Below are 26,109 nucleotides of genomic sequence, written 5' to 3'. Positions count from 1 at the left end.
GGGAACAATGTTTTCATACACATATAACTATGACAGCCACGATTTGTTGTGTCATTGGCCCGATTTTACAACCCATATCATTTCACATGCAGAAGAGGAGGCATCAAGCTGACAAAACTCATGGGTTTTTTTTGGCATCCGCTTTTTGGCCACAATTTTAATATTTTTCATGAAACATGAGAGGTTTGCAGCAGGTGAGATAAAACATTGTGGTAAGTACTCCCCCACATGACCCTCCTTATTTACGGACACTTTCTTCCGGGAACCGTGTGACAGTATTATGAGGCACACAGAAATAGCTCCCCAAGCTGACCTCACCTGAGCCCAGCTTCCCTCCTCACTCTCCTGTCCGTCAATCACGAAAGCATGTTAGCACACAGAAGAGAAAGGTTAGTTGTTTTAGTGAGGACAGAGCCATGCCTTTCAAACATGAGGATCACCACAATAGCTGCATTAATTATCGCAGTGACATCACCAAGGGAGATTAACCACTGCACCATGTGTGGGTGCCTGACAACATCAGAGAGCAGGACAGTAATGGCAGTGACTGAGGGAATAAAAATTCAAGGCATCCAGATCTTGAGCTGAAGTAGAATAGGTGATTTGCACCCTATCATGAGAGCAAGCACACAGACACACACAGACACACACACACACACACACACACACACACACACGGTTCGTGCTGTATCAAGCAGAGGATGTAAACAGAGAAGTGTTGAGGGGTACGGAAGAGCAGCATATGCACAGCACGGCGGGGACAGGGGTGTCACCCAGATGGCACTGACCGCTTTGGTGGAGGTTGCCAGGTTCTCCATCTCCTCGTGAGTCACCCACACATTTCCGGAGGACTGTGCAGAGAAGAGAGCAAATACACACACGTGTGCACACACGCCCACACACACACACACACACACACACACACACACACACACAAAGGAAGGCACACACAAACAAACACAAGCAGGCATACACAAACACACACACACACACATACACACAAAGGAAGACATGCATACACAAACACATGCGCGCGCGCACACACACACACACACACACATACGGTTATGCACCTTCTGGACAGGGCTGTGAGGATAGTTAGGTACTATATCCAGAATGTTTTGACTGAAGCCCCGCAGTGTCACATTAATTTGAGTCACTTTGGCATGGAGATGTGTGGCATGGAAGGAGTGCCAGCAGGCACAGATTTGAGCAGACACAAAACAGTCCAAACTGAGTGTCTGTCCCTGACCATCATGCTGGCTAACACAGCAGAGCTCTTATAGGTATAAGCCGACTCGAATCAATGGGATTTTTCAAGAAAAATATTATATACCATGCTGTTTCTGTCCCAAAGGTGGGAGACTACGAGGTAGGCTGGAGCTCATCTTGCACTGTGTGGGAGGAAGTGAGTAGAATTGTAGAAGTGTATAGAGGTGCGGCCTGACACTTTTAAATGGGGTCAGGTCTGCGAGGAGAGGCGTAGCCTGAAACTTCTAAGTAATTTAGGATCTGTGAGGAGAGTCGGAGCTTCGCATTTCTAAATGGGGCCAGTGCTCTTACTGTGCGGGACGTGAGGGGGGCAGAGGGACTGGTGAGGGACATCATCTCCTGGATGGCCAGCCGGAGCTTGAGCCGGTGCAGAGGGTTGCTGATGCCAATCTCCCGCTGGATCTCCGTGTCCGACAGTGCCGACATGATGGCACCGCTCTTCACGTTGGCGCGGCAGGCCGCCACATACCAAGCAGGCATGCCCACCCACAGCTGCAGGAGCACCGCACCGAAAAGGTACTGTCAGTGATGTGATGCACCTCCCATTGTCAATAGAGGAATATATTCACAAAGCTTAAGTGTAAGCAAAGGGAATATGAACCAACATGCAAATCTGCAAGAGTGATCCTTTTCCTGTAGACAAGGAGTTAAAAAGGCATTTCTCTTTACACAAGAATGTGTATTGGTTACCAAAACAAGCAAAGGAATAATGTAAGTCCAGACAAAGTAAAATAAGTTCAGAAGTTAACCCAAGGGCAGAATAAAGGGTTGACTTTACTACCAGACAAAATTGGTTGTTGGTGTGGTACTTTTTTTAGATCAAAGAAATGGAATTTATTGGAATGAATCCAGAAGACTGCTGTTTATTCAACATGTTTTGTGGGTGGAGCTGGGACACCCATCAACCTTTGACCTCAAAACTGTGGAGAGAGAATATTATCTCTGATCTACACCAATCCAACAGGAGGGCCTGGGGACTCTTACCTCCAGCCAGGACACCACAGTGGGGCCGTCCCACTGGGCAAACGGCAGGCCCTTCCTCCGCGCATCCTCCAGCAGCTCGTGCCTACAGAGGAGGACCAGAGAGGGAGGGGCAGGAGGAGAGAGGAGGAGGTGGAGAGAATGAAGGAGAGGAGGAGAGTGGGAGGGATGGGAAACGAAGAAACAGGAGGAGAGAGAAATAAAGCGGAGGACAGAGGAGGAGGGGCGGAGTGCTCGTCAAAAGGGTGGTCCTACAGATAAAAGCCCACTGAGACAAGGGGAAATCGCATCCATTCCAACACAGCTCCTTCAAGGCAACAATGAGGGGAGATGAAAGAATTAACAATGCACATCAGGTAAATTACCTGTTTTTGTGTAGACTCTGAGATGCAGTACCAGTCAGAGAATATTGGGACTGCTGGTGATAACACATGCCTGGATTCACAAATTAATTGCAGTTGGGCTCTTTAATTAAGATCCCTTCCTTGACACTGTAATTAATTGCTGGTAGAATGGCCTCACATTGTTGAGCACAGCCATTATGTTCCGAAAACAGGGAGTTTCCTTCCCACCGATCTTTCCCTGTTTATCCCCTAATAGATCCATCAGCCTGCCAATGCCCACATCAGTTCATACGCTAACAGAAAATCCACACAGAGTGCTGTGCTTTCACTGGAGGTGTGCTTTAGCAGGGGCATCAATGGGGCTGTAAATCAGCCATGTAGGTTTGGATAACGAAGGAAGCGTGACATCATGCCTAGATATAAAGAGAATCATGTTGCATACTCAATGGAAAGAGGAGGTGGTTTAAATGGAGACATTTACCAATGTACTGCACTCCACATACACTGCAGACACACACACACACACACACATACACTCTACAGTGAGAAACAGTATTAATGTTTACTTCTGTTGTAACCCTTGATTTGGAAAAAAAGAGAAATCCTTGACTGTGACTGGAGGATGCAGCCCTAAAAGTGGCTTACTTACTCTCTGAGTAAGCGGCACACTTGGCACTGAATGACAGTAACCAGGTTTAACCAGGCTAAGCAAGGCAGTGGCCACCATTGATCAGTGCCTGCTCAGCTCTAGTTTAAAAACTAAAGAAAGAGGTACTGTATCTACAATACATGGTACATTATGATCCTGAATATCATGTAAAGGATCCTGTTATATGATCCTATGGGACCTTACAGAATACATTCATGTCGACCTCACTCTTGACGTTTTGTCCTATAGCATTCTGTGCAGGGTGTCTACCAGGAGTGGGACAACATTCCAGAATATAAATACAGCCTGAAGCTGCAGCACGATCTAAGGCAAAGAGAGAGGCCAGGGTGGAGAAGTGATTGAGGGATTTCTGTACGCTTTCAAGAGCATCTGCACATTAATAAAGTCAAGCCCTATTAAGTGTGAGGGGAGGGGGCAGTGCATCCGACCGAAATTACACTCGCAGTTGGCTTTGCTGTGTTCGGCAGCTGGTGCGAAGAGCAAGAGTGGAGTCAAACAGAGTGAGCAGGAAGACAGGGAAGCAAATTCATGAGATGAAATGAAAAGAAAGAAAAAATTATGAGGGAAATCTAACCTGTACAAAGGAAAGATAGCATAGGTGAGAGAGGAGAGCGAGCATTGTTTTAACGCATCGGGGAAGCGGTTGGTGCCTGTGTGTAACCGACAAGTGACATTAGCAACGGACAAAACACTGGGAGCAGACATAACCCTTGTAAAATATGTAACATATAAATACACTATACTTTTAGATTTAATATTTTACCATATACTGGTAGATATTATTCTTTCATAATGCACACGTGTGTTGTTTCGGCTGGGAGTCAGAGATGCAGGACTGGAGGAATTTGTGAGAGGGCGGAGCACCTACTTCTTCCTCATCCTGCGGTCACGTTCTGCCTGTGTGCCCAGCTTGCCCAGGGTCATGGTGTCCCCAATAGCCATCTCGAAATCTGCAATCCGCATCCACACCCACATAGTTTTACCAATGGCACTTCACACTGCCTGTCAGGTCATGCTACCAGACTAACTAAACATGATTTCACAGAACAATGCAGGGCCAGTCACAGCCCATGCTATTTGTCTCAGATCTACTCTCTAAATGTTCTCAGTGCATAATTATACATTACATACATTATTGTCACTTAGCAGATGCTACTACTACTACTACTAATACTACTACTAATAATAATCATAATAATGATACTAATAGTTTTGTAATATTCACAATTAAATCAATACTGCATAAAAATAAAATGTCTTATTAAATTTTAACCTTATTAAAGGTTATTGTTAAAAATATTTCACAAGACTGCCTTTGAAACACTAGTATATCTTTTTACCCTCTGAGTATTTTTTCACCAGTGCCAGCTGTTGGCCTGTAATACTGAAGGGTCACACAAGAAAACTGATCAGCATAATACCTATTACTCATGTGTTGCAAAGCAAACATGGCCCTGCCCAAAGCTTTTTAAAGCATTTCCCAACATTTACTTGTAGCAGCAAGTGGATGTGGGAAAAGCCCTACAGGTAGTGGACAGTTGGCAGTGTACCTGGAATGGCCACAGTTGTCACTTGTCCTTCCTTGCCCATCTGCTGCTCCAGGCGGCCCTTCTCCTTCTTGCCGAAGAGACGTCCGATGGAGGACTTGATGCCCTTTTTCTTGTTGCCCCTGTGCAGAGAGTTTTGGTGCCTGTTACTGCTGCTGGTCTGTTCACCTGGCCTGCAACGTGCCCACACGCTCACTACCAGCACCCAGGGCCCAGGCCCTGGCTAACCCATCTTGTTGTGTTTATCCCTGACCTCAGCCAACACCCTCTTTCTGTGACCAGCTTCATCAAACATTTTCTCACGGTGACAATTCGGATTCGGTCCACACTCTTTCGCCGTGGCTGTTCAATCTCACCCCACCTTCTCTCACTGTGAGTATCTCGTTCTTGCCCAAAAGGTTTCAACCTGTCTATGCCTTGTCACATCCAAGTTCCTCAACCTGATTATCCCATTATCACCCACTCCCTCTCATCCTGTCTCTTCATCCCACACCTTCTCACCCTATGCTGTGCTGTGCCCCACATCTATGTGTCCTGATCATCCTCTGGCTCATCTTACCACCTCTCACCTTCATGTAATTCACATGGCTAAATGGGACTTTCAAAATGCATACTCCCATGCTATCAATTAGTCGTCCTCTTGTAGCCAGTTAGTTCCATAATACAGATGCATGGCTCTAATGTTCTCATTTTGAAGGCAATATACTAGTGTAGGCGAGCTGCTGCACATCTTCAATAACTAGCCGCAGGGCATCTTTATCTGGGCGTGTTCTGCAGAGCAAATTGCCTCTAGCACTCCAGTACTGTACAGTACACTCTTTCAGCAAAAGACACTCAGGACGTAAGTATAAGCAGCTGAAATTCTCAGTTGTGGGTACTGGGGAATGAAAACGAGCCCTTCCTCAGGCAAGCTGAAGTTTTTGGGGTTAAGTATGGGGGTGGGGAAAGGCAAAGAGGAAGGTGGTGAGGTGGAGGTTTATGGGAGCTTGAGGGAAATGAAATGGGTGTATGTGGGGTTGAAGGATATGGAAAGTCTAGTGAGATATGGAAGGTCTAGTGAAATATGGAAGGTTGTGGGAGGGGCTTATAGACTATGTGGGAGAGTCTTGTGGGGAAAGTGTCTGCCACTTGTCCACCCTGCAAGGCGTGAGGGTATGGAAGATTTGAGTATAGTGAGTGAGAAGAGAGCTGGAGGAGGGGTTAGTGGCGCAAGCGGTGCCAGTTTTACCCTCGTCCATCCTCCAAGCTGCCAGTTAGCTGAGCGAAGCTCATCTGCTCCTGGCGGAGACTGCGCGGGGACGAGGGGGGCGATGTCTCACACTTGATAGTGGCCTTGTCCTCGCGAGCTTCATCACGTGACACAGGAGACTGGGAGAGGTCAAAGTTCGTTAGGACAGAGAATCACAAACCCGTTCATCTAGTCCATGCATGAAACTTCAAAAATGGCACACACCAAAACACATTCACTGTTATTCTTCCTGAATTCACTTCAAGCCCTAGTCCTCATACTGTGCAACAGCTGATATATTCCACACACAAATCTCATTTGATGGGGGATTGATGATGGTGTGCTTTTTTATCTTTTCCTTTGCTGTGAACAGAAAAACAAGTAAAAGACTTACTAGAACTTTCCTGCGGTGTTTCCTTAAATCACTAGGCTGATAGCATTAACAAAAGGAGGCAGACAGGGAGAGACATATGATTAAAGCATTCAGCTGTCAAGATCTCATCTCAGACTGCAGTCGAGCTGCAGCCCCCCTCATCTAAATTAAACCACAGGAGACGAAACACTGTCAGTCTGTTACAAAACTCATGCAGCAAAAAAAGACATTGAGCGACGTAAATAAGTGAAAACTGTAATTTACAGATTTTAACAATGCCAGTCAAAGCACTTCTGTGCACAAACACCGTGTTGAGTCAGTTGATGACTCCCACGCAGGTAGGGCATTAATGACCTTCTACGTGCTAGAGTTATCATGCTAGAATTACTACATGCTAGAATTATACTAGAATTATTGCATGCTGGAGTTACCCATGATCAATGGGTCAAAGCAGAAGAGGAGATGGGCTTTATCAGGGTATTGAAACGGCAGTAGGGAGGCAGGTGAGTGTTAGAGGGTAATTATCCAGATGTACACAGAGGTGAGAGGGAAGGAGGTCATACCAGGGTCATGATGCCCAGCTCGTGGGCAGCCGAGCGGGCGGACAGCTTGGGTGTGGAGCGCCCGCTGACTGGGGGCGAGGAGCTGGCCAGGGAGAGGGCAGTGACGGAGGTGGGGATGGAGGAGCGAGGGCGCAGGGTCACGTTGAGGGCATCCATGCTGCCACTGGTCACCCGGCTCTCGATCTCATCCGCCCGCAACTCCGCCGACTCCTTCTCCACCTGAATCATCCTGCGAGGAGCACAGACATGGCATGGTCAAACTTAAGTCAAAGATAATGCCAAAGGCATAGCAGTGAAGCGTAGAGGTAAGGAGCGGGGCTGGTAACCGAAAGGATGCTGGTTTGATTCCCTGCTGGTGAACTGCTACTGTTCCCTTGGACAAGGCACTCAACCCAGAACTGCCTCAATAAATATTCAGCTGTATAAATTGATAGCATGTAAAAACTGTCACCTATGGAAGACACTCTGGATAAGAGCATCTGCTAACTGACAATAACTTGATGATGCAGTCTCACATGTCACAGTCTGGCGCAATCAGAATCTCAGATCGCCACAGTCTAAAACCATCAGAGGCACTCACAGCCTTCGCATGTCCTGCAGAGAGGAAAGGGTTAAGCCCTGTGTGCTGCAGTGAAAGGCAGGGGTCTCTGGTGAAGCCGAACGTCAGAGGCCGTTTGCTACGAGGCCGTTTGCTACAAGGACATCAAAATTATGAATCTAATTAACGTGTCTTCCTGTAGGTTCTCATCACGGCCTGATAATTCCATATTCATTTAAATGTAATGGTCAGTCTAGCATAATAATAATGATACACTATAGCTCCTGTTATTACTACCATTATGAATTATAAAAGCAGCCAACGTTATCACTGCTGATGTCATCATCCTAATTATTGTCATTGTTATTGTCATTATCATAATCATCTCTGTGTTTCCAATGCTTGCATATTGTCATGACTGCAGGCCGGCAGGGTCAGAGGTCTCCCATGCGCAGAGCATGCGTATGTGGGACTTGGCAAGCAACAGGTCCCCCACGCCTGGAGCTCAAAACAACAGAACTCACCATTCCTCCGAGCACAACTTACCCTGTACTCACACAAATAGCCTTATTCAATGTCTGCGCTAGGGTAATTCCAACATGGGCTGCCAATGTTGACTCAACTGGAGAAATTATATGGTACCCAAGTATGTTAACCAAGTATGACTAAACAGCATCTCAACTAACTGTGATGGTGGAGGCACACGTATTGGGGTGGATATTCAAAAGTGACAGCAGTATATAGTCTGATAGTTGTGCTTTTCTGCAGATCCCTAAATTCCCATCCAGGTCCATGGATGCCTATGTCTGCCTAATCACTAGTGTCATTTTTATAAAAAACCTCACTTGCATGATCATGAATAATTTTCAAAATCAAAGCTGGGTTACAGCTACGGGTTAGAGCTTACAGTTTTGGTGCATGTCAAAAGAGGAAGATGTTTGCAAATTCGAAGGCGCAGTGGTAGATACTTGTATAAGACCTGCTGTCAAAGCAACTCTTTGAAGAAACAAATTTAAAACCAAGTGATGCTGGAGCTATTTTTCAAGCTCTTAATATAAAGCATATATGTTGTCAAAAGTCATTTACAGTAAACTGACTTCAATGCAAAGTAAAAAAAAAGCTAGGATGTCCCTTTCCCAGCACGTCGTTTGAGCCTAAGAAGAGATGGATCTAAAAAGGTTAGTGAGTTTGAGGATAAATCGTACAGTATTCCATCTGCTCGTGAGTCATTTTATTCTGGACATGTTTTCATCAGAGTGCATTTCCCTGCTGAAAAGGTCTAATATCTAGGGCTACTTGGCTGCGCTCAATCCAGCAAGTTTTCCTGCTGTCTTCAAACAGCTAATACCATTAGAACTGAGGGGGGAGGTTAAATAGGTTAAATCAAAACGGTTAGCAGAATCTGGTGTTTAATCTCTGGGTGGGGAAAAAAGCCTGCAGACAATGCATTCCTCAAAGACTAAGGCTGACTAGCAAGGGCTAAGTCCATTAGTTTAGCATTGTGATTAGGATAAATCAGACCACACTGATTGGCTCATGGAAAATTAACCCACAATAACCGCCTTCTTGACTCCGCCCCCAGGAGAGGCCCACCTGATCTCCTCGTTGATGGCATCCAGCTGCTTCTGCAGCATGAGAGCCAACGTCTGGGCGTCTGAGTGGCCGCTGGGGGACAGCAGGTCGGCCGAGCTGAAGACAGTCTCGCGGTCGTCGTCATCCAGGTCGGACAGCTCGGGGTCGCTCTCCACCAGATGCGTGACGCTGGCCCGCAGGCTGGGGGGCTGGGAGCGCTCCCAGTCCTGCTCCACCACAGGCCGGATCTGCAAGGCACAACCATGCCTGCTCTCAGCAAGGTCCTCCCGGCCAAAGCACTGTCACAGCATGCTACGTTCGCCCAGGACACCACACTGAACAGCACTTCAGTAATCACAGCACAGTGCTCACTTCACCAAAAAGCACAGCATGTCTACCAGCTTTGAGCCTTCACTTTAATACCTCAGACTACCAGAAACACAAAGCGGAATTCCTCAAAAAAACTGAGAGAAAAGGCTGTGAAATTTAACTTACATTTTGTGTTTTTTCCCCAATGAAGCAGGGGATAAAAGGGAAAAGGGACAAAACATTCAGTTAACAAAACGCAGGTATAATTAACCATGTCACATACTACCATAATTAGGTAAGTTTAGTACGTTGCAGAGAGCCAGAATCTAATTCCACGCATTACAGTACCGGGTGAACTGTATTTTCTGAACTGTGCCACAGGCTGGCATTGTGACCTCCTTCTGTCTGTCACGCACTGATGGCCTCATCTTGGTGGGTTTGAAGTGGCAGATGCATTATTTATTAGGCCACCTCGGCACTGGCCAATGAGGCTTTAAAATGTCATTACTTGAAACATACCGCAAACAGAGCAGTCAGATGAAGCTGTCTGAGAGCTGAGAGTGACTAACTGCTGTGGGCATCTGCTCGTTAAAAAAGAGACTACATCAGCCATCAGCTGCTTTTCATTGCAAGCCAATGGTATCCATTGCAAGCCTTTTCACAAGCTTGGCTCATAAGTGTATAAAGACATCGGTGCGTACATGACGTTGTAGCTACAGCCAGTGGTTTGACAGTTTTATTTGGAAGTTTAGTTGTTTAAAATGCACCCCTGTTGTGAAGGTACTCTGTTGGCATGTAGGTCAGTCAGTGGCAGTTCCCACCCTGTCAGTTTGTTTGTAGTATCAGGAAAGGCCTCAGGCCAGTAGACACACAGCGCTCCAAAAAATCAGGACACCACTGAGGGAGGGATCTGGGGGAGGGGGGGGAATGGCGGGGGGCTGGCACCTTCGTGGGCTCGTCCCGCAGTGCGGCCAGTCTTCCTTTCTGCGCCCGCCGGATGACAGCCGCCGTGCCGAAGTGCTCCCCCTGGGCCTCCACCACAGAGAAGCGCAGGTCTGTGGCGCTGCCCACGTGAGACCTGGCGTAGATCGGGCACAGAGTGAGTTAAAGGTGGACACATATGGGCATCGGGCAAGACAGCGGGGAACCGGGGCAGTAATGTAGAATTGAGGCTAGCGAAATGAACCAGGGGCTCAAATTCCAAGTCTGATTTTTGAGAAAGGGTATCTCTATAAGAGCAATACACAAGGTGCATGTTTGGTATATCCCACTAAACACTTTTAACAGGGTTCATTTAAAAGCATTTAAGATTTATAAAGGCCTTTCAACAGAACTGATATTTTGACAACTTAATTTTGGGTTTGTTCGATGATAACTGTGAGGTAAAGTGCTCATAATGTATCACACTAAAAGTGCTGGGTGCCTCTAATGGATACTGTGTAAGCTGTGCACCACGTCAGCCATCTTGGATACTGAAACATGTCTGCTGGGCGCAAAGGGGTACCTGGGATGCACTCCATCCCCAAACACGCCGCTCCTGCGCTTGAGGTGGTCAACCTCTGCCCGCAACTTTTCGATCTCACCAATCAGTCTCTCCTGAAAAACAATGAGGCATTAGAGGACTGTCTCATTGACATAAAATATGGCCCTGCCTATTCTCTCAAGAGACTAACATCAGAAAGGTAATCATGGAAGTAATTTGAATCAGTTAACACCAGTTTTGATGATAAAATTTGGCTTGTGGCTTGGCTCACTGACAATGCTGTCCCTGAGTAAGGGTGTGTGTGGAGCAAATAAATAATGAGTAACAGTCAATTTACATATGGCTTGGCTAATGTGCATAAGGCTTGGTTGCTCATTTCAATATGACACTTGAAGGGAATGCTTGTTTAAAGACAAGGTATGCATCCCACCTTAGAGTGATGAAACTCCTCCAGCTGTTTCTGTGAGTTCTCCAGATCATGAATCAGAGTGTTCTAAAAATAGGAAAAACATGATGGCAGGAACTGTCTCTCGGAGGGGGCAAAAAGCCAACACGACATTTCACCTCAGAGTCAATCATTCGAGGCACTGCAGCTACACCAGCAAATCTCTCTCTCCCACAATACTCACTGCCTGACTGTAGTGGGGAGCCGGGAGAGTGTAGAGGGTGGCAGGGGGGAGGTAAGCAGGAGGGAGAGGCGGTGAGGAAGAGATGACAGGAGAGGCGAGGGAAGGGAAGGCGGGGGGGCAGGGAGGGGGGCGCAGATCTTACCTTGTCCTCCAGCGCTGCCATGCGCTCCTTCAGGTGTAGCTGCAGACGCTCGTTAGACTCGGTCAGCAGGCGGTCCACGGTGTCCGACAGACGCTTGTTGTGCTCCTCGTTCATCTTCTCCCTCTGCCGGGCCTAGAGGAACAGAGGGTGGGAGGAGGGGGGTTAGGTTTACCCTGGTTTTCTCACTAAATGTCAAAATCAGGGTTTAATTAACATCATCCCACCTCACCCTCATGGAACCCCACATCTGACTATGAGGGAAATGAACACACACACTCTAAGCCCAGCTCTATCATTAAGCACATTAAGGCCATAGTAAGGTATTACACCAAAAGGCCTCGTGAGACCTTTTCGCTCCCTCTTTGGTTTATTTCTGAACCATTACGCAGTCCACAGGAAAATAAAATAAACACAGCGCTCTGTTTTTACGAGACTGTAATTGTACAATGCAGTATTTAAAGGGCATCTGGGGTGGTTCTCTGAGCCCCTGGCGTCTTTTTTAAAAATAAACCAGGACTACACAACGCTTGTGGGCCAGCAGAGCGAATGCGTGCAGAAATATTTTGTGTCACTTCCACTTCCCCCGTCTAGTTGACTGTGATCCACTGTGCTGTTTATAAATATCTGGGACAGGGAGAGAAGGACAAAAAAAGCATACTACCAGTAGGTGGCATGGTAATCCATCCCTTACAATGACTTATTGCACTGCATTAAGGGTAGACTGGTACTTCAGCCTATAGGGGTGGCGGCATGGAAACATGAATTGGGACAAAGGCAGTCACTGTTGAGTCATTGTCCTGCTGACAAGCATGAGCAGCTCCGTTCACACTTTTCAGTACAATACAGAATGGTATTTAAACATGAGGTCCATATACAGATTACTGAGAATATGCAAGTGTTTCAATGGTAGCTGTTGTAATTCCATGGCATAATCAGTTGGGTATGTGCATCCAACAATCTATTTGCACACATTGTCTGAAATGGGTCTTAGGTCATTTTAAGTCAACTGAATTTAATGACACACCAATGAACTGAAATCAGGAAAATACTGAAGTAATGATTAAAAAATAATGAGACATAACATGAGCACAGTCTCACTTTTTGCAACAGTGGAGTAAATGGCATTGTGTAGACTGAAAATAAAACCCCTAGATGACTACAATCATGTTAACAATATGAATGCAGAGAATGGTTATGTAATGCCATTCTGGCATTGGGTTGACTAATCATTCATTTGTATATGGTCTATGGATAATGCAGTATATACACAAGAGTTACTGTGTTTACACATCACGACTGACAACATTATTGGTGGTTTACAATTCACCTCACAGAAGTACACAAGTTGAGCAGCAACACTGAGAGTGGTACGCCCATACAAGACAGTATCACTGACACTCTGGGGTCCATGCAAAAACCCACACTATTCATCTAAAGCCGGTGAAAACCCAGCCTAAGCAGAAAACGGTACGTTGCTTAAGCCTCAGAGAGTGACGGAAGGGAACTTCGGCACCAAGCTGTCTCTACAGCAAACTCTTTCAAGTAAATATAATCATGAGTTCAGGGAAAGAAAGAAATTAGCCATGCATGAATTATTCAGCATCTAAATATAGCAGCCACTCAGAGCAGCGGGGAGGGGAAATTAGGCCGCAGCAGGGGGTGTGTTGAGATGCCTCACGTTTACGGATCGAGACGTTGAGATTTCAGGGTGGGGGGTGGGGGCTGTGGCAGGCGTGGGAGTGGGAGCGCAGTGCGCTGTGGTCAGGGCAATCCTGCTAATATGAATCGTCAGACCACCGCGTGCTTGGTCCCGGTCACAGAGACAGACAGAGCAGCCTGCAGGACATCTCTCCACCAAAGTGCTTACACAGCCTCACAACACACACTCAGACATACATGTATGCACTCACACATGCACACACACATACAAACAAATGCACAGATACACTTGCACAGACACATACATGCACACATGCATGCAGACACACACACACTCATACACTCACAAATGCACAGACACTCACATACACACACGGAAATGAACAGAAACACACAAACAGACTCATGAACACACACACACATGCACACATGCCTGCATGCACAAACCCACACGCATGTACGCATGCACACACACACCCACACACACGTACACACACACATACACACACACCTACACACACCCCACTTGTTAAAAAACACATCTGAGCAGAAAGGTAGTGCCAGTGTACAGTGGTGATGGGAGGCGCTTCACAGTCACCACACAGTGTGTTTCCTGCACCGAGTGACTCCATGTCTGTGTGCCTCTCATGCAGAGGGCTACAGGGACAGTCCCAGCACAGCCTGCAGTTCAGGTCAGGAATGAGCCCTGGGGTGAGTAATACTCAGGACTGTTTTAGATGGATGGAGAGGAGCTCAGAAATTTAGAATTATCAGGGTCAACCTAGTATTTTCTGACTTGAGAGGATTCCCTGTGGGTGTTTCCAGTTTCAGGATTTTAAACCTGTAGTCATAGTTTTTGTCATATGAGCATAAAACATTACAAGATTCCACTGATGAGAACAGACTACTCAGCCACCTTGGCATCAATTTACCCTTATATAAATTAATAACAATGCATTTAACTTATGGTGCGCAGCAAGCATTAAGAACATTTCAATTGTTAGGTACAATAAAAACAGAGATAGTAAAAAACATGATAGTATAAAAACATGTTTATGACAGGCCAAAACAAGGAATAAATCAACACAATAAAATCAGATTTAAAAACAAATGAGAAAATCAAAACAAGATTAAAATAATACTGCGCAGCTAGAAAGAAACCATCATTGGGTCCATTTCTGTCTTGAAAAATTCAAGAATTGCTGACTCTATTGAAACATATATAACTGTATTTGCTTTCTGAAACAACTTTTATTTTAATATGTGGAATGACTTCCTGAATTGGAAGTACTTTTTAATGATAGCCAAGTTAATACAACTGTATTTACAGTATCGTATTTACAGTACTTCTCTGTATTTCACATATTTTTATTGTTGCTTTTTAAGTGCTAAATTTGCTGAGTGACCCTACCAGAAAAAAATTGCCTGAAAACAACACTGAATAATTTTGATTCTGATTCTGAATGCTGGGTGTGAGAGAAGGAGAGAGAGAATGAACAGTGGGTGGATTACAAAGCACCACTTAGGACATGCTAAGCATTCAGAAATCAGCCTTGTGGGTCTGGGCTCTTCTTCATAGCTCATTATCAAAAAAACATAATGACTTTTGTCATGATGAGAAAACCTCACCTTTTAGAAAACCTTACCGACATGCCCACACCCATTTCTCAGACAGCAGCCCTAGTTCACCTTTGAGTAGACTTGCAGAGAAGACGTGACACCGTGTATGGGCCACTGAATGTGACAGGAGTGCTTATAGTGTCGTGAGCCAGACGGTCCCTGCACCCTCGCCCCGCTCACCCTGCCCAGCTCCTGGTTCTTCTCCTCCAGCTGGGCCTCCAGCTGCCGCAGGCGCTCCTCGATGTTGCCATGGCGCTCCTCGGCCTGCAGGGGGAGACACCAGTCAGAGTGTCGCATGGTCAACAGTGGTCCTGCCCTGCCATCAATACGGACCCATACTGAGCAAAGAGCACAACATACACACACACACAAACACATGCGCACGCACACACACACACATTAACACACACAGATTTTTCACTTTTCCCCCTCAACAGCACCTCTGCTTTTTCATTTTGTAATCCTCTAAAGAGCTAATTATCTAGTGTTTATATAAAGTTGTTTTTATAGCATCTCATTACATGCAGCAGTAAGGTGTTCCCCTCTGACACCTCTCGGGTCTTTGGGTTAGACATGCTATCGCTTTTGTTGTTTCTATGAGATCTGTGAATTTCTTTTAGTCATCATCTTTTAGATGAAGAGGGCTTCATCTAATAAAATTTGACTGACTGATATAATTGGAGCTTATGTGCATGCAGTGTAGTGTAGTGGATAGGGAACTGGACTTTGAAAACCAGGTGGGGCAATGCTGCTTTACCCTCAGGGGTCTTAACGTGTCTTCATTAAACATCTAGCTATTTAAATAGACAATATTAAAAATGAACAGTAAGCTTCATGGGTTGCCCTCAGGGTGTCTGCAGAGCAAGGAAATAGTGCAATTTTCTACATATTACTCTAGCTAAAAAATTTGCAATTTGTAACATTTATTGTTAAAGGCTTTAAAAAAGGTTTAAGATCAAGGGTATGAACAGAATGAGTACTCAACTTGAATATGAGCTCAAAATGCTACTGATATTGTCCCTCACAGACCAGTGATGAGTGAGTTCCAGAATTTTTTCCATGTCCTCTCCTAAAGATGGGACAGCCAAGTCATGTAACACAGGCCCCAGCACCCTCTAGTCCTCCACAATCCCAACAGCCCCCTGTGATTAATCTGCTCTGTGAAGTGGCCCTCTTCCTCAGCACCATGGGATTAGTTCTGCTGAGTCAAGACCTTAATGGACTTTATCAACTCCTCACAGAGAGGGGGAAATAAACATCCCGTGCATCTCTACGGATTTATGCCTGAACCCAGGGCTCCATTCCTGGAAGCCGACATTCATTAACATGTATAACCGTGGAAAGAAGAGCTGGGGAACAGCCCAGCTGGTATTCTCATTTGACTTCAGACAATTAAGAGGGGAGAACGTACGACTGGAACGAATGAGCGGTGAAATTTCAGAGGAGATGCCATTCCTCATTAAGTTCATTGATGCGATTATAAACAAAACACAAGTGTGTTTGTGCCTATTGACAGCGATTTGGTTGGTGGGAAGCGGAAAAGCCGCTCCTCGAATGGCGGTGTCGGCTCTCTGAATGGAAGCTGTCAAACGGCAGACAGGTCTATTAAATTGGTGAGGATAATCCAAACCCACTGCGAATCGCACACAGTGCAGTCAGGGAGAACACACAGCTAGCTGCCTGTATGAAGAGGCATATCAGTCTCTGTTTCCAGTGATACAAGTGTCTCGCTGATATGTGACTGAATGTTTTATATTTCTTCATTGGCAATGGACCAAACAAGCAGTATAGCCCCTCTCCCTTCTCTTTTCACAGCACTGTTCTCTCCTCTCTGCCCCCATCCTTCCTTTCTCTCCTTCACTACTTCTGTCCCCACTTCTGTCAATTCGTTTATTCGCCCATCTAGCCCCATCTCCCCCAAGCCCTTCCCCTTCTTACTCTCTTCATCCCATCCCTTCTCGTCGCCTCTTTTCTCCCTTTCCTTCCCTCTCTCCACAGGACTCACCTTGGTAAGAGCCGCCACCCTCTGGGCCAGCTCCGCCTCCACCTCTGGCAGAGTCTCCGCCTTCCTCATGGTTTGCTGCAGCCTCTGCTCCGCCAGCTCCAGCAGCTCCTGCAAGTGCCGCGCCTTGTCTTCGCTCTGACACACGCACACACACGCGCACAAGTACAAGCACACATGCATACATGAGTGCACACACACATACACATGAAGACATACAGCGGTAAACAATATAAAGACATATTATATACAGTGTCCGTGTTTGCACATCAACCAAGCAGGTTGAAAAACAAATTTGATTCAGGAAACATGAAGGAGCATTAAAGGAACACACACACACACACACACACACACACTCACACATTGTACTCAACACACAAACACACACTTTCAGATAAAATGCCTCATGACCCTTTGTGCCCTGATGATGGTAAGTAGGACTTTAAAATCAGATCATTTGCATCAGCATAACCAACACAGCACTTTGCATGCCTTCCTGTGCCTCCTGGTGCTGTATATATGATTTAGGACAAGGGTGGACATGAGAGGCTGGTGAGAACTATCACAAACACACACACACACACACACACGCACTTTCTTCATTTCTTCCACTCTTCATCTCTCTGTCTCTCTCTCTCTCTCTCTCTGTCCCCTGCTGGCACTAACATCAGTGCTACCGAGAGCCCCTCAGTTCCCTGAGTTGATGGATTCAGATAATCAAATGCTTGGTCTTGGGTTGTTTCCTCCCAGCATGTTCTCCTCCACAGTATAAGTGACTTTAATGCCAGCCTGCTCATTTGTGCTAATTAAAACCCATCCATAAAATCCTGCCAGTAACAAATGAGGGTTTCATTCATCCAGTCCAAATGATATGCTTCAGCTCGACAAAAAACAGTCTTCAGCAAGAGAGGTTTTCCCCGTTTTTTATGAAAAAAAAAAAATCAGTGACATACTGTCAGTGTACATCATTCTGTCTCTAAGGTCTTGTGCCTATAATGGATGGCGTGTTTGATGGTGCAGTGGTTCTTGTATTGACTTCCATGAGTTGAACTTCATGTCACACCCCTCACATCTACCCGATGAATCTTAGATGAACCTCTGTTGAACCCCTCTACCCCCATGGGCTATGCCTAGTACCGCTCTGGCAGGTGAACTCTTGGGCACACATGTCCTACCTGCCGGTGCAGAGAGTCCTTGGTGGCCAGCTCATTCTCCAGCTTGTCGTTAAGGTCGTGGATGGATGTGGTCTCCCTCTGGGCAGCCAGGTAACGCTTTTCTAATGTTGTAATTCTCTCTTCCATGTCCTCCTTCTGTGCCATAGCCTGGGAAACAGGCATATAGTAAGAGCAAAAAAAAAACGAGTCGGGGAAAGGCAGGTCAGGGTTTTGCTACCATTTGGAACCATCTGAAATTTTTACGGGTGCTCCTCCCTAATTAGCTCCCCTCAGCTCCCCTCTCGGTCCCTCTCAGTTCCTTCCCTCCTCCCTTCCCGATCACCCTCACCTCGCGGATGTCGCGCTGGTACTTGGTGCTGAGCTCCTCGCTCTTGAGCAGGTCCTTGCGGGCGGTGGCGAGGTCGGACTCCAGCTCGCTCACGCGGGTGGTCAGGGCGTTCACGCGCTCCTTGTTCTGTGCCAGCTCCTTGTTAGCCTTATCCAGAAGCTCTTGGAGCTCCAGGCAGCGGCTGGCCTCATCGTGGGCGTCGATGGATCCGTTGGGCAGCCTCTGTGGAGCAGACACACCCACATACACACGCGCACGTACATACAGGGATACACACGCACATACAGGCATACACAGGAAAAATTGAGTCACACAGACAAAGAACCACACACATGCAGACAAGTTGAGACACAAAATGGAAAAAACAGCAACACATAGGCACACATAAAAACTCAAGTTGAATATTATCAGTTAACATCATCAAGATTAGGAGTGCTCTGTGTATTGGAAACATTTACAGAGGGTTCCATTTAAAGACAATTTATTCCATTTGATGTTTAAAGCAAAACTTGCAACAGGGACACAGAACCAAGTCTTTAAAGAGAATGTCTGCAAAATTTGGGGCCAATATTTTGGCCTTCAATGTTCATCTTCATAGTCATGCTTTGGCGACAGAGTGGCGATGACAGAGACGGTCAAGATGGTCTAAGTAGTATTTTCTCTAGCTGTAACTGTTCCTGTGACTTTCCTTTCAAGCAAGCTTGAAATGGGCAGCGTAGCAAAATGCCCTTCACATTGCTCTAGCTCTTACTGGCTAAGATCAGCCAGACTTTTCCATCCACAGTACATGCCTCCTCCCTGGCTCTACGATGCCACAGAGTGAAGCTGCTGCTGAATGAAGAATATTCCAGAATGCTCATGAGGCTGTCTGAAGGTGCCAAACTCTGTCTGATTACTGCTATTTCACAGCTAGAATATTCAGCCACTGTCATCACTGAAACACATGGAAGCAACTGCTGTTCACCCGTATTGCATGCTGTCTCTGTTTCCCAGTGCAGGGTTCAACAGGGACCTTTCCATCATATTCACAGCTGGTTTTTGCCCTCATGAGCACAAAGAATTCATTTATGACCATTCTCTGAATGATATCAGTACTGTACCTTGTATCATCTAGCATGTACTGTACATCAAACGAAAGTGCAAACATAATTTAAAGCTGGTATTCAAAAATCAACCACAGGGAAAGTTTTTATTTGGATGTACCAAGGTACTACAATCCATGACCATTACAAGAGTGATCTGTAACTGCATGGTGCATCCAATAACTTTCCCTGAGTTCCACCTTCTCAAAGAACAGCCCCTGGTCCATGTAATGGAACGTCCCTTTGTCTCCACAGGGAAGACATTATGAAGTGACTACCCCAGAATATTTCCCCTTGCACATCTACCCTTAATTTTAATATTAGTCCCTAAATATTTATGCAGAGAGTCTTCAGTTTTAATGATCTGACCTAAAAAGAGCAAGGCAGGGAATTTAGACTGTGTGCAGTGATGTTGAGAGGGTTGTTTTGATGTACTCCGGCCCAAAACGGAATTAATCAGGGGTGTTAATTAAACAAACCTTGGGGGACATCTCCAGTCAGATAGCACTGCAGGCGGCCTTGCTACTACAACCTCCCTCGCTCCTCTCTCAAAAATTTTACCATATTCTAAGAAATACCTTCTGTCTACACATATGTTGTGAAATACACCACTAAGGCATTTTAAAATAAATACTTACTGATGCAGTTACTTTCTTTTTATTATATTTTAAAAACCTTTTCAAGACTTTGCTGTGCTGCCCATGAAAAAACATATTGAGCTAACCTTGAACCACAGCCATAGACATATTCTACATGTTTGAGTGAAATTGTTCGCAGTTGCCATGTGTAGCTATTATTGTCAAATGTAGCAGCTGCAGCCACAGCATGTGGGCAACATGGGCAGTTAGAACGTTGGACTTTGACCACGAAAGTCATAGGTTCAAATCCCACGTTGAATACTGCCATTGTACCTTAGCGCAAGGTAATTCACAGCCATTTCCTAACTATCAGAATCCAGGTAAAGAAACGAGTTACAGAATCATAAGGCATTTTAAAGTCTTTCCTATTACCTTAGTTAGAGTATATGCTAGGCAAACTAAGTCTCTAAACCATGAAAACCCTTGACTGAAACTCTATGGCTACTGAAAGGCATCCAAACGACAATCTCCCTCCCTGCTGTTTATCAGTGGACTCCTCCCACAGGAGATATACAGTGCTGGAGCTTGCACTGTAGTGTCAGGGAATTCCACACTTGGTAGGCCTGTCTGCTCCCTCTGTGCATTGCGTTAATATAACACGATTCATCTCGCACGCCATGCCTATTTAAAACCCGCGGTATTAATACACCCCGAAACATTCCGCGGGCCTCCTGATCCTCTCCCAACACAAACGAATGGCACGGCGGTGGAGCAACAAGACACTTCGGACCGGGCCCCTGATCCCTGTTTGAATCAATTTTCTTTTTCTTCTTGCTCTGTGCGTGTATTTCATTCCAACTTTTTTTTTTGGTCTGCTTTTTTTGCCAGTGTTGTTCACAGAATGAAGGGCTCACTTGAGCAACTGACGTGTCTAGGATCTGCAACTGGATGGTCTCCAGCCAAGCATGAGAAATGGCAATTCAGTTGTTGCATTTGTTCTGTATTCTCTTTCATGAAAACTTTTGAGTGATAGAAACTAAAACTAGATCCAACAGTAACGCACAGAACAAAACAGAGATTCAAACATATAACGTTTTGTTTGTGGGTTCAGCATCCTTTTTGACTACCACATGACTACATTATATTATTGTCATTTAACAGATGCTGTCACCCATAGCATCCTCCATAGGTTACATCTTATCCATTTATACAGTTGGATATTTTACTGAGGCAATTCTGGGTTAAGTGGCTTGCCCAAGGGCACAGCAGCAGTGCTGCAGCAGGGAATCAATCTAGTGACCTTTCGGTTACGCGCCTTGCTCCTTACACTATGCTACACTACTGTGATATGAGCATGAAGCAGCTCACAGTACAACGCATGGAAACAGACTCCAGCACACCCAAACGTGTCACTTACACGCTAGTCACTGCAGAGCAGATAACCTCTCCGATGAGCTAACTGATCCTGTTACAGCATTATACCACACACAGAGGCCTGGATAGCGAATTCACTCTCTGTTCGCTAATTAAGAAAAGCTTAGCTGGCACGCCCCCCCCCCCCCCAAACTCCCACAGACAATCGCACCCCAAAGACTCTTAACACGCAAGCCTCTCTTAGCTGTGTCTTAGCCAATTGAATGTTCTTCCAGAACATTCTTAACAACACGGAAAGAATATAAATATGCACTGTATCTTTGTACAAATTCTGCCCTCTGAATCGCTGGGGGATATCAAAAATAAAAACTATTCTGTCACAGATTGCTCTGTGAAAATGTTGTTTCAAAGACGCCAGTGATACAGCACACAATGTTAGCCTCCTGCGGTGCTGCGGCACCCATTGCCATGGAAAATAAACCTCGCCACAATTCAATACCTTCCGACCTACTTTTATAAGTCACCTGGGTATTCCAGACGGCAGTGAATCCTCTTAATCAGCACTTCTTCCACACATTTCAATAAGCAATAATCTGCAGGGACTGGCTCCCTCTGTCTAGCTCATCTGCCAGTAATTTCTACTGGGACACAGAGACACTTGGCCTTTAATTGACACGTAAGCTTCATTAACACACTTCTGTCTGCAGTTCCCGCACACAATAGCCCACATTCACTGCCGTGGCATCGCCTCACCATCGAATATGAAGACGTTTCAATTTGGGTGACCTTGTGGAAAGTGTTTTTAGCATTGTCTCTACACAAACAGATTCAATTCATTTTTTTCGTGAGAGACGCAAAACTGATTCCTGGAAACACCTTACCATCTGATCTGCCATGTTAGTGGTCGGATTTGAGATGACTTGCAGCGCAACAGCTGACTGAGTCAGAATTGTGCAAATGAGGCTTCAGAGAAAAGTGTGATGTTCTTGGAACTTAATACTGTTTATCTTTCCTGGACTGAGCGACAGCGACTCTGCCAAGAAAATCTTCAGCATACGGAGAACCTACAGAGAGCAGTGGTAGAAGTTTCCAGTAATGGAAGATAAAAGTTTTGTAAACTCCAAAATGGGCGTGGCTACTGTATCATGGGTGTTCAGTAAACATCTGATTTGTTTGAATCATAGTGCTTTTCATTGGAGAGGCAAATCTATTCAAGTCTATTGATTGACTCACATGAGTCAGTGATAGACAGCTCTTGGTCATTCCATTAATTATGGGCTTTGTGGAGCCTCGCTTAACCCTCACTGGAAAATTCTGCACTTGTATTTAGAGATCAGAGAAACCAAGTACCTTCAGCAAACATGAACCCTTGATTGCAAGGATCACAGTGTCACAGTGCCTGCTCGCATGTGGGGGCTGCTGTAACTATCTGAGATCGTCTGTCAGATAGCCACATGGCCAAGGAGACGCACCTTCCAGGTGGGCTTGGACCCATCCATCCGCTCCAGAGCATCGCCCTCTGTCTTGTCTTTCCTTTGCCGCACTGCAGAGAGCTGTGAACACAAAGTCGATAAGGATTATAATGGCCTCTTGGTCAGGTGCAAATGATCACAATTATTCCATGTATGCACAAATTTGGGCATTTGCCTTCTCTGACTGAAATCAATTTTGTTACATTTTTCCCAATAGAATCAACAATTATTTGCATTTACTATTTATATACATGTTCATTTGCAACATATTTGTATGTGTTTTAGTATTTGGGTTGTATTGGTTGAATGGTTGGGAGGTCATTGTTTTCCTTCTCTTTTGAGGTGGCACAAATGGTGAAGTGGAGTCTCAGGACAACCAAACTATAGCATTTGCACTTGCTCAATCTAAGTGAGAAAGCAAAATACCCTTGAAAGAGTAATGTGCATTTGAATTCAAATATATTTGATTCCAAGTCTTGTTGTGTATTTTTAAATGCTTATCTGTTCAATTGAAAAGTACCAAAGGTGCATCTGAACATATTTAGATACATACTGGTATTGTGTGCAGTATCTGGGTGAAGGGCAGAATACTGTATTTGCAATTACATTTTTCATAAAATATTTGTAGACAAGTTGTGTTCAGAGGTGTACTTCAATGCACTTGACATGATATCTGGGTCACAGAGACCTGGGCACAAACCCAGCCAGGTCATGGAGCTGACCTAAACTCTCCAGCACTCATGAACTCAGTTTGGGCCCAAGTGACAGACACAAAAGCAATACACATCACAAGATAACGGTACTGTTTTAGGTCAGCTTACTAAGCCCTTTGCACTGTACTTGGGTAATGGTCAGTGGGTTAGAGGATAAAGCAAATTGAACTGTTTGTAACTTCTACAGGAAAGATGTTTCTAGCAAGTTCCTGTCTGCCTCAGTTTTGCCCTCAGTTTTGCGTGTCCATCTCAGCTCCTCTGTGCATCTCTGCCTCAGAAGAACCAGATTCTTCTTGTGCTGTGGTTTACTGGGTGCCATTTCTTATGCCCAGCACCAAAAAGCACATGGGATTGTTCTGCTACAAAATGAACTCCAAGGAAATTGTTTGTTTGGATAAAGCAAACAATTACACGGATATCTATACTAGTTTAATTAGCATGGTACAATAAACCAATGGAAATGTTTCAGCAAAGAAATCTAGGTGCCCTTTAGATTGGTATCTATACCAAAAGGTTCTGAATGGAAAACTGAAAACAGTGTGTTGCACATTACAGATCTATCACGATATGCATTTTTTTTTATTCTAATCAATATAATAATACACTGATCTTGCAAAAGGGGCTTTATTAGCCATAAAGGATCTATATTCTGTTTTAAGCCATCGTTTTAAGCCATCATTTCATGCCAAGGAAGGAAAAATAAAGAAAATGTGCATTCTCCAACACAATACAAAGAGATTGCAACATACAATGCCTGCATGGTTCTGTTTTAGCCCCACTGAAATAGACACAGCAGAAACAGACAGTCTCTCCAGGCATCAACAGAGTAGCACCTTTTCAAACAAACAAAGGCAAATGTGTCACTTGAAATTAAACCTCTCTGACACCTGTTCTGGCTTGTCCCAGAACGATCGGTCTGCTCTGCAGCTGTGAAGCTACTGCCACCTTTTCTAGCATTTCACAAGCATATCTGTATGGAAGCCTGCCACCATGTATTGAATAAATTTGCTCCTATGCGGAAAGGTCTACCACAATTCACACCGAGCTCGATAATAGCTCTGGGCAAAACGATGAGGATTTTGATGAAAAAAAAATATAATATTACAGCTCATCATGGCCTTTCAGGAGCCGTAGAGCTGGGGGCAATCCACAGGGACCGGTGTGTGTCTGTGTGTGGGTAGGTAGGGTGTAGCAGGGGGAGCTGACAGAGTGGATCTTTGAAGGAAGGCACTGAACATCTTTGATATTAGCTGCCCCCAGCTCAAAGCTTCCTCTGCTCTCCCAGCGGACCTCTATCTGCGAAACTGAGAGGAACTCGAGAGAGCAGCGCTGTGGGGTGCTCTGGTGAAGAGCCCTATCACCAGGCCCTGCCCCAAGGCCCACGAGTAGCACCGGAGGGATGTACACCTTTGTACGGTGTCACCGTGGTTGCAGTTGCCACGGGTCACGGCCATCAACGCGGCCGAGTTCATTCCTGCCCTGCCAGAGGAGATGAGATCCTAAAATGCTGCAAATACCAACAATAAAACTATGTGCTTAACAACTTGTGTGTGTCTGGGGAGATGCTCTCAAATATTTTAACTTTTTAAATATTTTATATTTTTTCCCCCACATTTTATTTGAGTATGCAGCAAAATGCTACTGAAAACTGAGAATGTCTTGATAATTGCTCCAAAAATAACCCACTTCCAAGAGAGTGTGTTCTCAATAGATAGTACCCAGCAAAAAATAATACTCTGATACAAGGATTGTTCTGCTAAGAAAGTCACCTCATCCGAGCCCCTGTGACATGGAGCTGACAGACCCTGTTGCCTCTCTTTTATCCCTTCTCCTCCGTTGGTGTCAGGCCCTGCTCCTCTCCCATTAGCACTTGTGGGACCTGAAACTGCCACAATTCAGCAGAGAATTCCCCCTCCTCTCGCTGATTGTGATGTTATTTTACTGAAGCAGCTGTATCCAACAGCTGCGGGCCTTGACCCAAATATCCTACAGTACAAACAAGGAGCCAGATAATAATATAAAAATACATTTCAAAAAAGATTTGGGGGCCCTGCGGAGCGGCGTAGCACGTTCATTTCCCGTCAGTGCTCGGGGTGCAGCAAGGGAACAATGCTTCTACCTTCGCATGTTATTTGATGTCAGACAGACGAGCCAAGCTCCCATTTTATACACTCCATAGCTCCCAGGAAGACAATCTGGGCAAAACACAGAGACCACGGCCTCTTCATGCTACCTTGAACTTGAAAAATACTGCAACAACTGCAGGGAATTAATCTGCCGACATCTCATATAAAAATAACACTTCCGTGTTTGGCATGCTCCTCAGCTCTCTGCTTCAAGGACAACCAAGTCATCTACTTACTGACACTGTCTGAACACCAGCAGACAAGATCACTGTGTTTATTTGCAATAGTGGGATATGTTGTTACCTCAATGCGATTTCTGTATCTCCATG

The 26,109-nt window shown here is 45.3% G+C and overlaps 1 protein-coding gene across 2 annotated transcripts in view; it reads right to left on the bottom strand.

The window, feature by feature from the left end:
- ppfia4 (PTPRF interacting protein alpha 4) overlaps positions 1–26,109 on the bottom strand; it is an 85,760-nt gene that overhangs the window by 6,000 nt on the left and 53,651 nt on the right. Inside the window, exons 5-23 of one of the 2 annotated variants that reach the window (XM_036531044.1) lie at positions 22,942–23,022; positions 18,436–18,657; positions 18,108–18,254; positions 16,936–17,070; positions 15,111–15,194; positions 11,652–11,783; positions 11,311–11,373; positions 10,902–10,993; positions 10,343–10,475; positions 9,110–9,315; positions 6,979–7,207; positions 6,437–6,472; positions 6,043–6,182; positions 4,818–4,936; positions 4,136–4,217; positions 2,257–2,338; positions 1,564–1,764; positions 789–851; positions 319–345 (exon numbers count right to left, since the gene is read on the bottom strand). In XM_036531044.1, the coding sequence (XP_036386937.1) occupies positions 319–345; positions 789–851; positions 1,564–1,764; positions 2,257–2,338; positions 4,136–4,217; positions 4,818–4,936; positions 6,043–6,182; positions 6,437–6,472; positions 6,979–7,207; positions 9,110–9,315; positions 10,343–10,475; positions 10,902–10,993; positions 11,311–11,373; positions 11,652–11,783; positions 15,111–15,194; positions 16,936–17,070; positions 18,108–18,254; positions 18,436–18,657; positions 22,942–23,022 (2,274 nt within the window). Of the gene's footprint in view, positions 1–318; positions 346–788; positions 852–1,563; positions 1,765–2,256; positions 2,339–4,135; positions 4,218–4,817; positions 4,937–6,042; positions 6,183–6,436; positions 6,473–6,978; positions 7,208–9,109; positions 9,337–10,342; positions 10,476–10,901; positions 10,994–11,310; positions 11,374–11,651; positions 11,784–15,110; positions 15,195–16,935; positions 17,071–18,107; positions 18,255–18,435; positions 18,658–22,941; positions 23,023–26,109 lie in introns of both variants that reach the window. The other variant, XM_036531045.1, reaches the window with a different exon arrangement.

The sequence above is a fragment of the Megalops cyprinoides genome, chromosome 6 (assembly GCF_013368585.1).
Source record: "Megalops cyprinoides isolate fMegCyp1 chromosome 6, fMegCyp1.pri, whole genome shotgun sequence".
Taxonomy (NCBI): Eukaryota; Metazoa; Chordata; class Actinopteri; order Elopiformes; family Megalopidae; genus Megalops; species Megalops cyprinoides.
This window is presented reverse-complemented; position numbering and strand designations above follow the sequence as displayed.